General features: G+C 43.4%; 1 protein-coding gene and 1 non-coding gene across 3 annotated transcripts in view; both read left to right on the forward strand.

Moving 5' to 3' along the window:
* Positions 1–13,745, forward strand: part of PRKAG2 (protein kinase AMP-activated non-catalytic subunit gamma 2) — a 30,461-nt gene that overhangs the window by 3,407 nt on the left and 13,309 nt on the right. For both annotated transcript variants that reach the window (XM_023764547.1, XM_006100992.3), the window contains exons 2-4: positions 8,325–8,406; positions 9,346–9,404; positions 12,925–12,970. In XM_023764547.1, the coding sequence (XP_023620315.1) occupies positions 8,325–8,406; positions 9,346–9,404; positions 12,925–12,970 (187 nt within the window). The remainder of the gene's footprint in view (positions 1–8,324; positions 8,407–9,345; positions 9,405–12,924; positions 12,971–13,745) is intronic.
* LOC111828353 lies at positions 12,454–12,582 on the forward strand. The gene has a single exon (XR_002832188.1). It is a non-coding gene; the product is annotated as a small nucleolar RNA SNORA33 (small nucleolar RNA).

Consider the following 13,745-nt stretch of genomic DNA (forward strand, 5'->3'; position numbering starts at 1 on the left):
TGATTGTTAATTATGCCAATGAAAGGGAAAACAAGCAAGTATCCAAATCATTGTTTGCCAAGCACACGTTTTTAGAACAAAATGTAAAAAATATAGGATGAAGAACATAGAGTCCAAAGTGAGTCAAAGAAGGGATGACTGGGCGGGGCTGCCGGCTGATCTCAGTTGGGATTGGATAACATCCATTGGGGGGGCGGGGCTTGCATATGTGAAAAGCTGGGAGGAAAGGGCAGGGCTGGCCTGCTGCTCAAAATTCTGGCCGCAGGTGGCGACCAGGAGGAGGTGACCCTCTTCAGCTCCTGGTGTACTTCCTAATTTTCAAGGAAAATGATCTTCAAGTGGAAAAAGTATAATAAATGGTGATTAGAGGAAATGAAAGCCTGCGATCGCTGTGGAGATCACAGGAGGGCCCCATCTGCATTGAATCAGGCCCAGATGAGTCAGGTCCCTAATATAATGAGGGTGGACTGCCAAGCTCTTACAACGCTGGAGGAATTGTGGAGAATGGTCAGTCCCAGGTAAGATGTTTGAATGGATAATTAACAAAAAATAGAAGAAGCAGTCATCTCTAGGAAGCTGTCATGCATTGACAGGAAACAAAGGTCACGGAAGGTGAACCTTGTGGGCCCTGCCAGGCATGTCTGGGTTCCGCTGGCAGCTGCAGGACCTGCGTGATGTCCGATGGATAAGAGGCGGAGTTTGCAGCTCAGTGAGTGAATTAACGGCTCATCTGGACCTAAAGAGGATGTTGATTAAATCTCCATGAGCCTGGATTGAGGTTTCTGGTTGTACCGGGGCCTCTTGTGGGCCATTTCACATCACCTGTTCCTCCATCCACCACCAGCCTCAGCCCAGCACAGCCGCCTCCGGCTTCCTTAACCAACGGAGGACATAAGCCGGTGGATAAGCGCTCCCTTGCACCCTCAGAATGGACGTCCTGAGAAGATCCGAATGTAGTGAGTGTCAGTCTGCCCACACTTATAGCCAAGCCGGTCACCCACCCACATCCTGGCCCACCTGCCGCCCCATTTCAGCCCTTCCATCCTCCACGCCTCCTCCTGGGATCACGTTCCCAACAAACTGTGTGCAGGCCAGGCTCTGCCTCCCGGGACCCAAGCTAAGGCATGTGTCGGACCCCATAGGATTCTTTTACTGTAAGGTCATCTGATTAACGAATGACTTGAACCCAGGAGAAGTAGCTGAGAATAATCAATATCCAGAAAAATTCCTCAACAAGCTAAGTCATTCTTGGGACCAGTCATAAGTAGATAAAAGATAGCCTCTCAGTGCTCCAGAGAACAATAAAACTGGTGCTGAGCACTGTGGGTGGTGAGGATGCACGCGTGGCCCTTCTGCTCAGCTCACAGACTGCTGGGACTATGGAAGCATGGGATTCCAGAATCAGAGTCACTTTCATTGAGAATTTTGAAGGCATCCTTCCATTACCTCCAGCTGCCAGTGCTACTGGAGGGAAAGCTGTGTTTCTTTTTTTTTTATCTCCATCTTTTATATATGTGCTTGTCCCCGCCCCCATCCCCCCGCCCCCACGGAAGCTTTTGGGGTTTTCTGTTTGTATCTGGTTCTCTGGGATCCCACACTGTGTGCCTGGTTGTGGTGGTTTCCATTCCTCGTGCCCGGCACGCCATGTGCCCCTGGAACCGGACACATGTCGCTCAAGTCCGTCCTCTAGAGTTTCTTCAGTGGTGTCATTCCTGCTGTTTTCTTTCTTCCTTCTTTTCTCTTTTCTTCTTTTCTTTTTTAATCCTCACCAAGGATATGTTTTGATTGATTTTAGAGAGAGAAAAAAATGTTGATGTGAGAGAGAAACATCAATTGGTTGCCTTCCATACACGAGAATTCTTTAAAAAGATATTAGCTGCCGAAACCGGTTTGGCTCAGTGGATAGAGCGTCGGCCTGCGGACTGAAAGGTCCCAGGTTCGATTCCGGTCAAGGGCATGTACCTGGGTTGCGGGTACATCCCCAGTAGGAGGTGTGCAGGAGGCAGCTGATCGATGTTTCTCTCTCATCGATGTTTCTGGCTCTCTATCTCTCTCCCTTCCTCTCTGTAAAAAATCAATAAAATATATTTAAAATAAATAAATAAATAAATAATAAAAAGATATTAGCTTGTAAGACCATGTAATAAATAACTTCAAAATGCAATGGGTATTTAATTTTAATGTAAAACATTTTTTGTACTCGTTCAGTAGGAACTTAATCTGGCCCTGGGTAAAGCTAGCAATAAAACTACTGGTCCGCAATGTGTTAGCGTTCAAGGTGGGGTAACCAAGTGGACACCAACGGTGTGAGGGTGCACTTTGTTCACAGGCTGGCTTCTTGCTTGTGAGTCATCTTTTCCTTGGCAGCCCCAGTGTTCCTATCTGTATGTTTCTGGAGCAGTTTCTCCAGAAAATAGCCTTTTGATGGTGATGCCAAGTGGCTGCGGTTATGACCAGATTTGAAAGTCATCCTGCTTGATTTGAGACCTGTTACCACTCCTATGGGCCCATCCAGAGCCTCCAGTCTTGGGTGTTCTGTGTCCAGGGAGAGATCCGAGTGCTTCTCCCGACACCAGGCTCCGCCCCTCCCCAGCAAGGCTCTTCCTCTTGCGACTCACCTCTCTCCGTCTGCTTTTTGTACCATGATCTCCTTGTTCATTCTGCTTCTAGTTTGTACTCCGTGTAGTTTGGGGATAACTTTTTAAGGGGGAAAGTGGTCAGAGTGCTTTTACTCTGCCATTTTTAACCTAAGGAGTCATGAGGGACACTCCATAGCAGCAGAAAGAGGATTAGTTAGATCCCCTGGGGGCAGGGGAGGGGCCTCAGCTTCCATTGGAGTGGTGTGGGCAGGTTTTGTTGTGGAGTCGAAAGTTAAAGGTGAATTGGTTTTAATCGGTAGAGTGGAAGGTTAGTCCATTTGAACTTGAAGGAGCAGCTATATATATAAAAGCCTAAGTGACCGCCTGACCATTCGCCCGGTAGCTATGACGTGCAATGACCACTAGGCGGCAGATGCTCTGATTAGTAGAGGAGGGAGCCCGATTCCTCGCCAAATCAGCCATGGGTTAGGTTGCTGCTGGGGCACTGTCGGCCTCAAACCTGGACCCATCAGGGGATGTTGGAGGCCCAGTGCATGGATTTGTGCACCAGTGGGGTCCCTCAGCCTGGCCTGCACCCTCTCACAATCCAGTACCCCTCGGGGGATGTCAGAGAGCCGGTTTCGGCCCGATCCCCACAGGCCAGGCATAGAGGCAAAAACAAAACAAAACACTGCAAGTTCAGAAGCTAAGGAGTCCGCGAGAGCTGCAGAGGTCAGGGGGTGGCGGGGGGACTGGAATGTGGAGGGGAGGGTCTGGGATCCCGTTCCTAAGAAGCGGGGCTTACTCAGTGGAGAGCCGTGAAGACAGGAGAGACGCCGTTGGGTATTGTTAAGCCCATTTGACAAGCTCTGATGTAAAAGTAAGAAACCAAATCAGACAGCTTTAAAGAGCTTTTAGCTGTTCATCAGCATTCATTTTAAAAGCCCCACATCAATTACTAAAAATATATGTAAAATGATAGGAGAAGCAGCAGAGGAACCAGACTCCCATTTTCTGGAGCACAGATGTGCTATGGGCCATCTATTCTCAGAATGTCTCCACCCAACGAGGGCCCTGCTTGACTATTTTAAAAATCATTTCTAGTGGTGAAGGCCTGGGGTGGGGGGGAGGCAGGCTAGAAGGGGGGGGAGGGAGGGAACATCTGTAATACTTTCAACAATAAAGATTTAATTTTTAAAATCATTTCTATATTAAAACTTTCCATTTTATCTAAGTATCCCATTTGGTTGTCTGAAAACCCTCTTAAAAAGGAACTTTCTTTTAATCCTCACCTGAGGATATTTTTCCCATTGATTTTTAGAGAGTGAAAGGGAGGGAGGAGGAGGAGGGGAGGGAGAAACATCGTTGTGAGACCCGTCAACTGCACGGGCCCGACTGTGGGTGAGGTGCGAACCCACAACCAAGGTATGTGCCCTTGACCAGGAATCAAACCTGAGACCCTTTGACCCAAGCAGGCCAGTGCTCTAACCACTGAGCAACCCTCTGGGGCAAAAAGTAATTTTTTTAATCTTCGCCTGAGGACTTGCTTAGAGAGAGGAAGGGAGAGAGAGAGAGAGAGAGAGAGAGAGAGAGAGAGAGAGTGTGAGATAGAAACATCGATCAGTTGCCTTCCGTATGTGCCCCGACCAGGAATTGAACCGGCAACCTCTTGGTGCACAGGGAGGCACTCAACCAACTGAGCCACTCCATCCCGGCAAAAAAAAAAAATATATATTTTAAAATTGATAACAGTTTGAGCAAATGGCATATCAGTTGAAAAGAGAAATTCTCAGCGGTCCTGGAGACCTCCAAGCGTTTTTCCTGGTTGGAACGAAGTTGTCCCAGTCCTTTTCTTAATGCTGTTTATCGGCGAATTGGTGACACCCTGTGCCTGTTGTAATTTTGAAGAACTTTGTAATTACAGCTTTAAATTGCTCCTCAAACAACTCCATGCACGTGTTTAAGAAGCCGAGGAAGGCTTCACTGTTGCAGAGAAGGGCAGCCAGGCCACAGCTTGACACACGCTCCGAGGCATGTGTGTATCTCGTCCACTGCAGAGTATTCTGTTGGGCTTTGGGGGGTGGAATCGTGACTTCCTCCGTGACGTGTGGACATGTCAGCGGTGCGTGCGGGGAATTAAAGCAGTAAATCTTTCTCTGCCTGCTCCCGGCAGGCCAGCACAGAGTGGAAAATTAAAGCATTTATTCTTTTTGGCTCCGAGTGCCGATACCATGCTGCACGTCTTCACATACAAGCCCAGCGAACCCCGCAGTCCCTGTCGGTCCGCTTCATCACTCAGAACGTCGAGGCTCAGAGAGGGTCAGACTGAGCCGAGGAGAAACTCCAGCACCTCCTTGGTGTTTGCTTGTTTGACCTTTTCCTCTCACCTTAAATTCTTACGGGTACCTGGCCATCGACGCCTCCTTCCAGGGGTTTTTCTGTCTCCCTGCCATTGACCTGCTTATCGTCAGCCGTGTATTTCTGCTCAGAAATAACTGGTCCGAGCGCACCATCGGTTCCCCACGTCCATTCACTGGCCTGTGTCTACAACACGTGTCTCTGCCTCGGCTGGAATCCTTTTCTCTCTGTCTCTATTCTGGCCACGGATTCACTGAGTGACTCTGCAGCATTTCGGGGCTTGTAGCTTTTACATACCAGATGGTCAGAGCCGTTCTCATGGGGAGAAGAGGATTTGTTTTTCTGTTTCTGAAAGAACATTCTTTACATTTAAACGTGAAAATAAACCCCCTGCTTACGCTGGTGTCCCTGTCCATCTGATGGTTGCTCCTTTGAAAGGTACTGTCTTCCCCTAGCTGTTTTGGCTCAATGGATAGAGCATGGGCCTGCGGACTGAAGGGTCCTGGGTTCAATTCTGGTCAAGGGAACATCCCTCGGTTGCAGGCTTGATCTCCAGCCCTGGTCAGGCACATGCGGGAGGCAACCAATTGATGTGTTTCTCTCACATCAATGTTTCTCTCTGTCTTGCCCTCTCCTCTCCCTTCCACTCTTTCTAAAAATCAGTGGAAAAATATCCTCGGGTGAGGGGAAGGGAGGGAGGGAGGGAGGAAGGAAGGAAGGAAGGAAGGGAGGGAGGGAGGGAGGGAGGGAGGGAGGGAGGGAGGAAGGAAGGAAGGAAGGAAGGAAGGAAGGAAGGAAGGAAGGAAGGAAGGCAGGCTAATGTCTTTTCCCTCTGGCTGATTCTCTCTTGGCCAGATCTTTAGCATCTTGCCTGTGATGTGCTTCGGTGTGGTTTTCTTTGCATTTTTCCTGCCTGGGATTCCGTTCCTTTTGGTAGATTCCTGTGTTCTGTCCAGGTCCACCCACTGGGAGGTGGTTTGGAGAATGCCCTCAGGAAACCCCACAGCAACTATGGAGCTCAAGTCATGTTTTTCTTTTCTCTCAAGAATTGTAGATCCTGCCTGTGCCACGCACGCTCATGCTTTCAGATGGCGATCCGTGTGTTTCGTCGCCCACCTTGTATCGTTGTTTTCATTGTGGCCAAACTCAGAACTCTCCAGAGCGGATGGCCTCCTGACAGCCTTGGGCACTTGCACTCTGATGCGTGACCCAGATGAATGATTTAATACTGGTTTTCTCTGCTCACAGGTGCCCCTACTGGCTTCCTGCTCCAGCCAGTTTAGAAAGACCAGCTAAGCAGATATTTCATGTGTTTTAACGTCTGCGCATTTGTGACTTCTCCCCATATTCTTTTCTAATACTTCCTATGACACAATCAAGGTTTCCCAGAGCAGCATCCAGGTAGAAATAGCAGTTGGTTAAAGCATCGTCCAATATGCCAAGGTTGTGGGTTTGATCCCCGGTCAGGGTACATACAAGAATCAACCAATGAATGCATAAGTAACTGGAACAACAAATCGATTTTTCTCTCTCTCTCTCTCTCCCCCCCTCTCCTTCTCCTGCCCTTCCTCTCTCTCTCTAAAATAAATAAAAATTTTAGAAAAAAGAAATAGCCCATTCAAACTGGCACACCGTCCCTGCATGCCATAACTGTTAGTTAACAAACAGTTGGATATTTTTTGCAATTCTCGATTACAGGCTGTGATTCAAAAACTATTTCATCAGTTCATGGTGCCATTTAGTTACCATGTCTGTCCATGTCATCAGATGGACTCGACTTCCTCCTCTTCCCAGTTCTCTGCCAGTTCATTCAGCTGATAGATGAACTCCCTGCTGTGCTCAGGACAGCCCTGCACGAGCTAAGGTTGTGCCGAGACTAATCAACGAGACCCCCGTACCCACAGGCGCCTACACAAGCCATTCTAAGTCAAGGCAAAATCTGTCACGTTAAAGGCACAAAGAGGCACAGAGTTATTAATCCTGCTCTGATTTGAAGCTCCACGTTCTGTAATTTTCTCATTTCTTTTCATTAAGTTAACAGGGTTTTTAGAATACAGTGAGTGAGAACAGAATTTTCTTTCTTAGTTAAAAAGAAAACAATGAAGAATTTTTCAACAAAATATATTTCACTGCCCCAGCTCCTTGATACAGAAGGGTTATTGTTTTTTTGCTTATTTCTCTTTGATCTTTTCCATTTAAACATAAATTGTATATAATTATAATGTATAATTTTATAATCTGAGTTTTTCACTGCCATACATAATGCGCTATTTGTTTTTGCTTTTTTTTTTTTTTTTTTTTTTTTTTACTGCAGCACAGCTTTCATCATCATACTATTTGATGCCTCTACTCATTGGTTTACCAATACTGAACACGTTAGTTTTTGTTGTAGATGGATATTTTTCCTTTTTTCAGTATGAGAAAAAAATGCCACATGGATCATCTTTGATTCAGAAATCCTACTCCTAGAATATTAGTATGAGTAAAGAATTCAGAGAGAAAAGCAAGTGCTCAGACAACGCGAATATTTTAGTGATTTCTGATACAAGCTGTGGCTCAAAAGCTAACAATTTTTGGTGCCACCAGTGGTTTTACAACAGCACTGATAGCAGGTGCTGTGACTAAAACGTAACGGCTTATTTAGCAGCTCTACACGATACTTTAAATTTGCTTTGATTTTTATGTGGGCTTTTCCTGGCTATTAGTGAAGTTGAACCATTTTCCCTCTTTGTTCTTGGTATTTAGAGGATCGTTTGCATCCCTGGACTTCGGCTTTTAATGCACTATCATCTCTGATGCCGTGTTTCCCAGGGGTGTTTCCCAGGGGTGTGCGTCGTGAGGGTTCCTGAGATACCGTATGCGAGTGTAACCTGAGCAGGGGCTGACCCATAAAAGTGCCAATAAGTTATACCTGTCAGACCTTTTCCTTCTCAGCCTCGGGGACATGAGAAAGTGTGCTTGTTTGTTTTGTTACTGAGCATACAAAAAACAAATTTTCTTTTCAGGGAATTTGATTTAACTTCAGTGGTTTCAAAGGAACTAAGAACCACTGAAAGAAAAATGAAACGCCGAAGTTTAATTATTGTATATGGTTTTAATTACTAAATCAAGTCTCTGTGTACAAGTCTTTAGATATGATAAGAAAAAAATTTTTTGAAGTTAATTGTTTCAGTTTCATAAAATAATCTTCAACTCCTATATGCCTTCAAATATAATACAAAAGCGTTTTTGCTAATATTGATAAATTTGGTTCTTTTTCGTCTTTCAAACTTAGAAAAATTAATGTTGAAGATAACTGATAAGATTGGTTGGATATTTTCGTTGAAGGCACTTTTCTTCCTGACCTAGAATTTAAAAGTATGTGTTGTTTCTCTTATTTGTCTTCAGGTTAAAAAGGCCTTCTTTGCCTTAGTAGCCAATGGTGTTCGAGCAGCGCCACTGTGGGAAAGTAAGAAACAAAGTTTTGTAGGTAAGCAGTGTGCCCCCCTCACCCCCCAGGAAAATCTGCAACAAAGCAGAAAGCCCAAGGCATTTAATGGGTGCTGATTGGAATTCACTCTAGTAAACATGTTACCAAATTAAAGAACATTCTTGCTTTTACATCCCGGTAAGGGAGGGCCGCTGGTAATTCAAAATCATTTCCCTGCTTTGATTGAATTTCCTTTGATTCAGCACCTTGTCGTCTCTGGAGGATCTTATGTGCCGGTCCCTGTGAGCCCAGGGACCAGAGTGTGACGGGGAGGCTGTGGTCGGGCGTCTGTCTGTCTGTCAGCCGCCTGTGCTCACGGTTACTCACCCGTGGCCCCTCCAGGGTGAACACCTTTTGACAGGGCAAAGGAAGCATAAAAGTGGCCAATGCCTTCGCTGAATCATTGCTATACTATTAAAACATTGTGTGACTTACGCCATCTAAACTGCAAAATTCCACATCCTGGGAGCCATGGCAGACCGGGGGTGTCCCCGGCCAGGGCTGTGCGCTGCTCAGCGCTGCTGTGAAATGGTCAGTTTCCTCTTGCAGTCCTGGCGCCTGGCACAGGGTCGTGCCCCCAGAAGTGCCATGTTTCCAGAGCTGCTGGAATGCTTGATCTTACTTTAAAGTATTTAAAATTATTTACATGTAGCTGCAAGTCTTTTGTGATGTTCTGTAACAGTCATTCATTTCTCTCTCCTTGACTTGCCAAGTACTGTGATTAATTCCAGTTACTGTCGGGTTCGATTTCAGCTAAATTTGTGTATCTTAGTTTGCTGTAGATAATTAACAGATTAATAGCTTTAAATAATATATTAAACTGTGCTTGAGACGTGTACTTTAGAAGCTGTTCTAGTAACTATTCCAGGGTTTGCCTGTCATTTGCAAATTTTTTGTGTTTTAATCGTTTCCTATTTAACATACAATTCTTTGTTCCAGGAATGCTAACAATTACAGATTTCATAAATATACTACATAGATATTATAAATCACCCATGGTAAGTACCAGAATCCTCGTCTGATCAGAGCTGTGTTCTGTGTATGTGTATAGGGGTTGGTTGTGTATGCATTTAAGATTTGGGGGGGCGGGGGGCAGAGAGGTGGTACAGGGGTGGTGCTGGTGGTTGATTTTTCCAAATATATATGATGTGCAGGAACCTCTGTGTAAATCAGTCATATGTTTAAGCCTGAAGAAGGTCACCTCAGGAAAATGAAAGGCTGTAGCGTCTTTATTCAGCTTCCAGGAGTTACCGGAAGTGGACTTCCATGCGCTGATTATTGCCTAGATGTTCTGTAGGTTTCACTAAATGTATGACCTGGAACAGCATATGGGCACGTTGTCATAGAGACGCAGCCTGGACCCTGACTGAAGGCGGCCCCGGCGCCACTCCTGTCCGGATGGCTGTCACCAGTGACAACCTCAGTCTCTGAGATGAGAACACCACGGGGCTCGCTTTCATGGCCTGTTGATGGGAGTGCAGCTTCATGTACTTACCCCAAAATTCTGTAACAAGAACGATATGTGTTCTGTGGTTTAAGAAGTAAAAGTTAAAATGGAAGAAATTTAACTGACATTTTCCTGCCAGTTAAAAAAAGACTGCTGGGGTTCCTTTCTGTGGCACAACACCCTGGCCCCTGGCCCCTGGCCCCGCTGTTCTGTAAGACAAGAGTGAGAACCCCACGTATGGCCTTTAACACTCTGACTACGTGATTCTACCAGCTTGTTTGTTTTTTGTTGTATTGGGGGAGGGGTTGTGTGTTTTTATTGTTGTTTTTTCTTTGTTTTGTAATTGAATGTATTGGGGTGACAGGTTAATAGAATTATATAGGTTTCAGGTGTACAGTTCTATAATACACCATCTGTATGTTGTATTATGTGTTCTCCACCCCACATCCAGTCTGCTTCCATCACCATCCCCCCCCCTTTGCTCTCTTCTACCACCCCTTACCCCCTGTTCCTCTGGTAACCCCCACATTGTCGGCTGTCTATGAGGTTTTGTCTGTTTGTTTTGGTTCATCCCTTCACCTTTTTCACCCAGCCTCCCAACCCCTCTCCCCTCTGACACCTATCAGTCTGTTCTCTGTATCTGTGAGTCTGTTTCTATTTTGTTTGTTAGTTTATTGTGTCTGTAGATTCCACATATAAGTGAAATCATATGGTAGAGGTTGTTTTTGTTTTTGTTTGCACAGGTGGGAAAGGACAGAATTATATACTTTGTTTCTTTAACTAGTACTATTTTGGGTATCTAAAAGGTAAAAGACAATCCAATTAATACTGTTTTTACATGTAATAGTCAATATTGTTCACTAACTAAATTCCTTCATAAAACAGGAAAATAAGTTTCTTCATAAAACATAACTCTTAGAAGGAAAATTTGCCAAAGACTTTGTAGTTATTTCATATTTATTTCACATGATAGATCTGATTTCTTACATACCATCAATGCAGGCAAATATTGATTTTTTTTTTATAATGGTCATCTCTCTGCTTGTGGACTAGCAAAATCACAGAGTATGATTAATAAGTGGATAGATTTTTATTAAGTGCAGCTAATACTTGAGGATACATTTTTTTCTTCACATTTCACCTCATTTTCTTAATTCATACAGAAAAATGCTATTGTGAAAGCTATGGTTTATTTCATTTTCCAAGTATTCATCATTCATATATAAAAACAATTGATTTTTATATATTGACCTTTTATCCTATAAGATTCACTAGTTCTAGGAGCCTTTTTGTACATTTGTCAGGATTTTTTCTATGCACATAATAATGTCTGCAAATACCATCAGTTGTACCCTATTGAAAAGCCTTTCTTTTTGTCATAAAATTGTTTTACTGCCTTAAGTATGGATCTGTTGCTATACTCCATTCTGCTCCATTGTTCTACTTGTCTATCTCTTGTACCATAGTCTCTTGGTGACTTAAATAAAAAGCCTGATGGCCCTGGCCAGTGTGACAAAGTGTTGCAGGTTCGATTCCCGTCAGGGCATGTACAGGAGGCAACTGGTCAATGTTTTTTCTCTCACATCAGTGTTTCTCTTTCTCTCTCTCTCTCTCTCTCTCTCTCTCTCTGCCCCCACCCCCCCTTCTTCTCTCTCTAGAATCAGTAAAAAACATATCCCTTAGGTGAGGATTAAAACACACACACACACACACACACACACACACACACACAAACAAAAAAACCCAGCCTGCTGGTATTGAAAGTCTGTAGATCAATTTAAGGAGAATTGGCATCTTAACAATATTGAGTCTTGCAGTCTGTGAACATGGCATTTTTCTTGCTTTATTTCATTGGCTAGCACTTCCAGTAGAGCATTGAAGTCATGAGAGCAGGCCTCATTCCTGTTTCTCATCTTAGAGGGAAAGCATTCTGTATTTCACTGTGAAGTATGATGTTGGCTATAGTTTCTTCATAGATGGCTGTTACCATGTTGAGGATATTACTTTTCCAGGTTTAATGACAGTTTTTATCATGAATGGATGTTGAATTGTGTCACATGCTTCCTCTGTATCTACTGAAATTATGTTCTTTTTCTCCATTCTCTTAGATACTGTTTCTTCAAATATTTTCCTGTCCCCTCCTTCCTTTGGGGATTACAGTTAGTCAGCTGAGACTGTTGTTGTGTAGGGGTTTTTCAAGTGTGTTGTTTTTTCTTTTTAAGTTAGAGATGCTAAGGATCTTCTGTTGTCTCAGAAAGAAGGAACGAGTGTATATGTCCATGTGTGCTTTAAAATTAAAGCATATCAGAACTTTTCAAATTAACCCTTTGAGTGCCAACCAATATCCTAGGAACTATGCTAAAATTGCCAAGGCATTTTTGCTGATTTTACAGCAGTTTAGGGGAAAAAAATATGAATCGCAAGTAAATGAAGTTACATATTCAAAAACTTAAGGAAACCTTTACTACAAAATCTGAGTAAACTTCATAAAATCGTAGCACCTGTAAAAAATTAGGCAGATAAATGCCAGTGGTCAATTTTAGAACTACAAACATTCGGCATCATAAGTAATCTGCACTTAGGTGCCATCTGTCAATAAAGAGTGAACTACTAAGTCTGCTTACCTGAATGTGTTCTGCAGAAATTTAGAGAAAGCTGGCAATAGTAAAGCCATGTTACGAGCCTTAAAGACATTGAAGTCGTTAAGGTCCCTGAAAATGGCTATAAGAAGAAAAACAAAAAAAAAAAAAGAGTGAACTACTAGCATCTAATAGTGACACTGCAGGAGGAGCGCGGTAGCGCTCCCGGCACTTCTGGCAAAAGACAGGAGGAGCGCGATCGTGCTCCCAGCACTCTAGGGGTTAATGGAAATATATTAGGCTTGTTTATTGTGTTTTAAATTGACAGAACATTTATCTTCAGAGAAATGTAGAGCATTTTCTTTCTCATTTGTATTTCCAGCATTGAATCATCTTGTTTGCATCTGCTGAATTATAGGATTCAGCAACAGTGATGAAATGTTTCTTACATTACATTAACTTTTGTAAATAAGAATTTTTTCTTATTTTCAGGTACAGATTTATGAGTTAGAGGAACATAAGATTGAAACATGGAGGGGTAAGTACTGTGGGGTATTTAAAATATTTTACTATCAGAAAAAAATGTTCTACTTCGTATATGTTTTAATTTCATAGATCCTTCTCTCTCTGCTTAATGATAAAATAAATTGCATTAATTAAAACATTTGTTTATATCTTAGTTTTGATAGTATGCCATCCTACTGTGTATATTACCCATCTGTTTAATAGAAATGTATAGAGAACCTGTAGCAGGTCTTTATACTAAACCCAGGATTGTGAAGATGAGTAAGCTAACCAGCACCCACATCTCTGCCCCCAATGGAGCCACCATTTCAGTACGAAGTATTACCCCCCAAAAAAAATTTGCCTTTGTATGGAAAATGCACCAAAGGAATGCCTAAGATTAACAAGAGCAAGGATCTGTTCTTATTTAAAGTTAATAATTATTTCTTTACCAATTATGGAGAAACATAGAACAAGTGAACCTTGAACTAGATGATTGGGATCAGATAACATGAAAATAATGTCACAATTGCTTCATTTTGTTTGTAACATTGAAATTCACCCTTTATAATCACAGTACCCTTTCTGAAATGGGGCCATTTCAAGTTGCACAATTGTGAAACTGTTCTGTGTCAGTGGATTGGAGGGGGCGGGGGGCGGCAGGGACGGTCAGCAGGAATACCATAGATAAAGGACTGGTGGGAGTCACTGAGGAGGGGGCCTTTGGGGGGGTGGGGGCGGGTGAACTAGAGAGAAATGGAGGGACCAGTTGAAAGAAATTTTGAATTTAAAATTGAAATTTCGATTGG

This window comes from Myotis lucifugus, unplaced genomic scaffold (assembly GCF_000147115.1).
Source record: "Myotis lucifugus unplaced genomic scaffold, Myoluc2.0 scaffold_336, whole genome shotgun sequence".
NCBI classification, from domain to species: Eukaryota; Metazoa; Chordata; class Mammalia; order Chiroptera; family Vespertilionidae; genus Myotis; species Myotis lucifugus.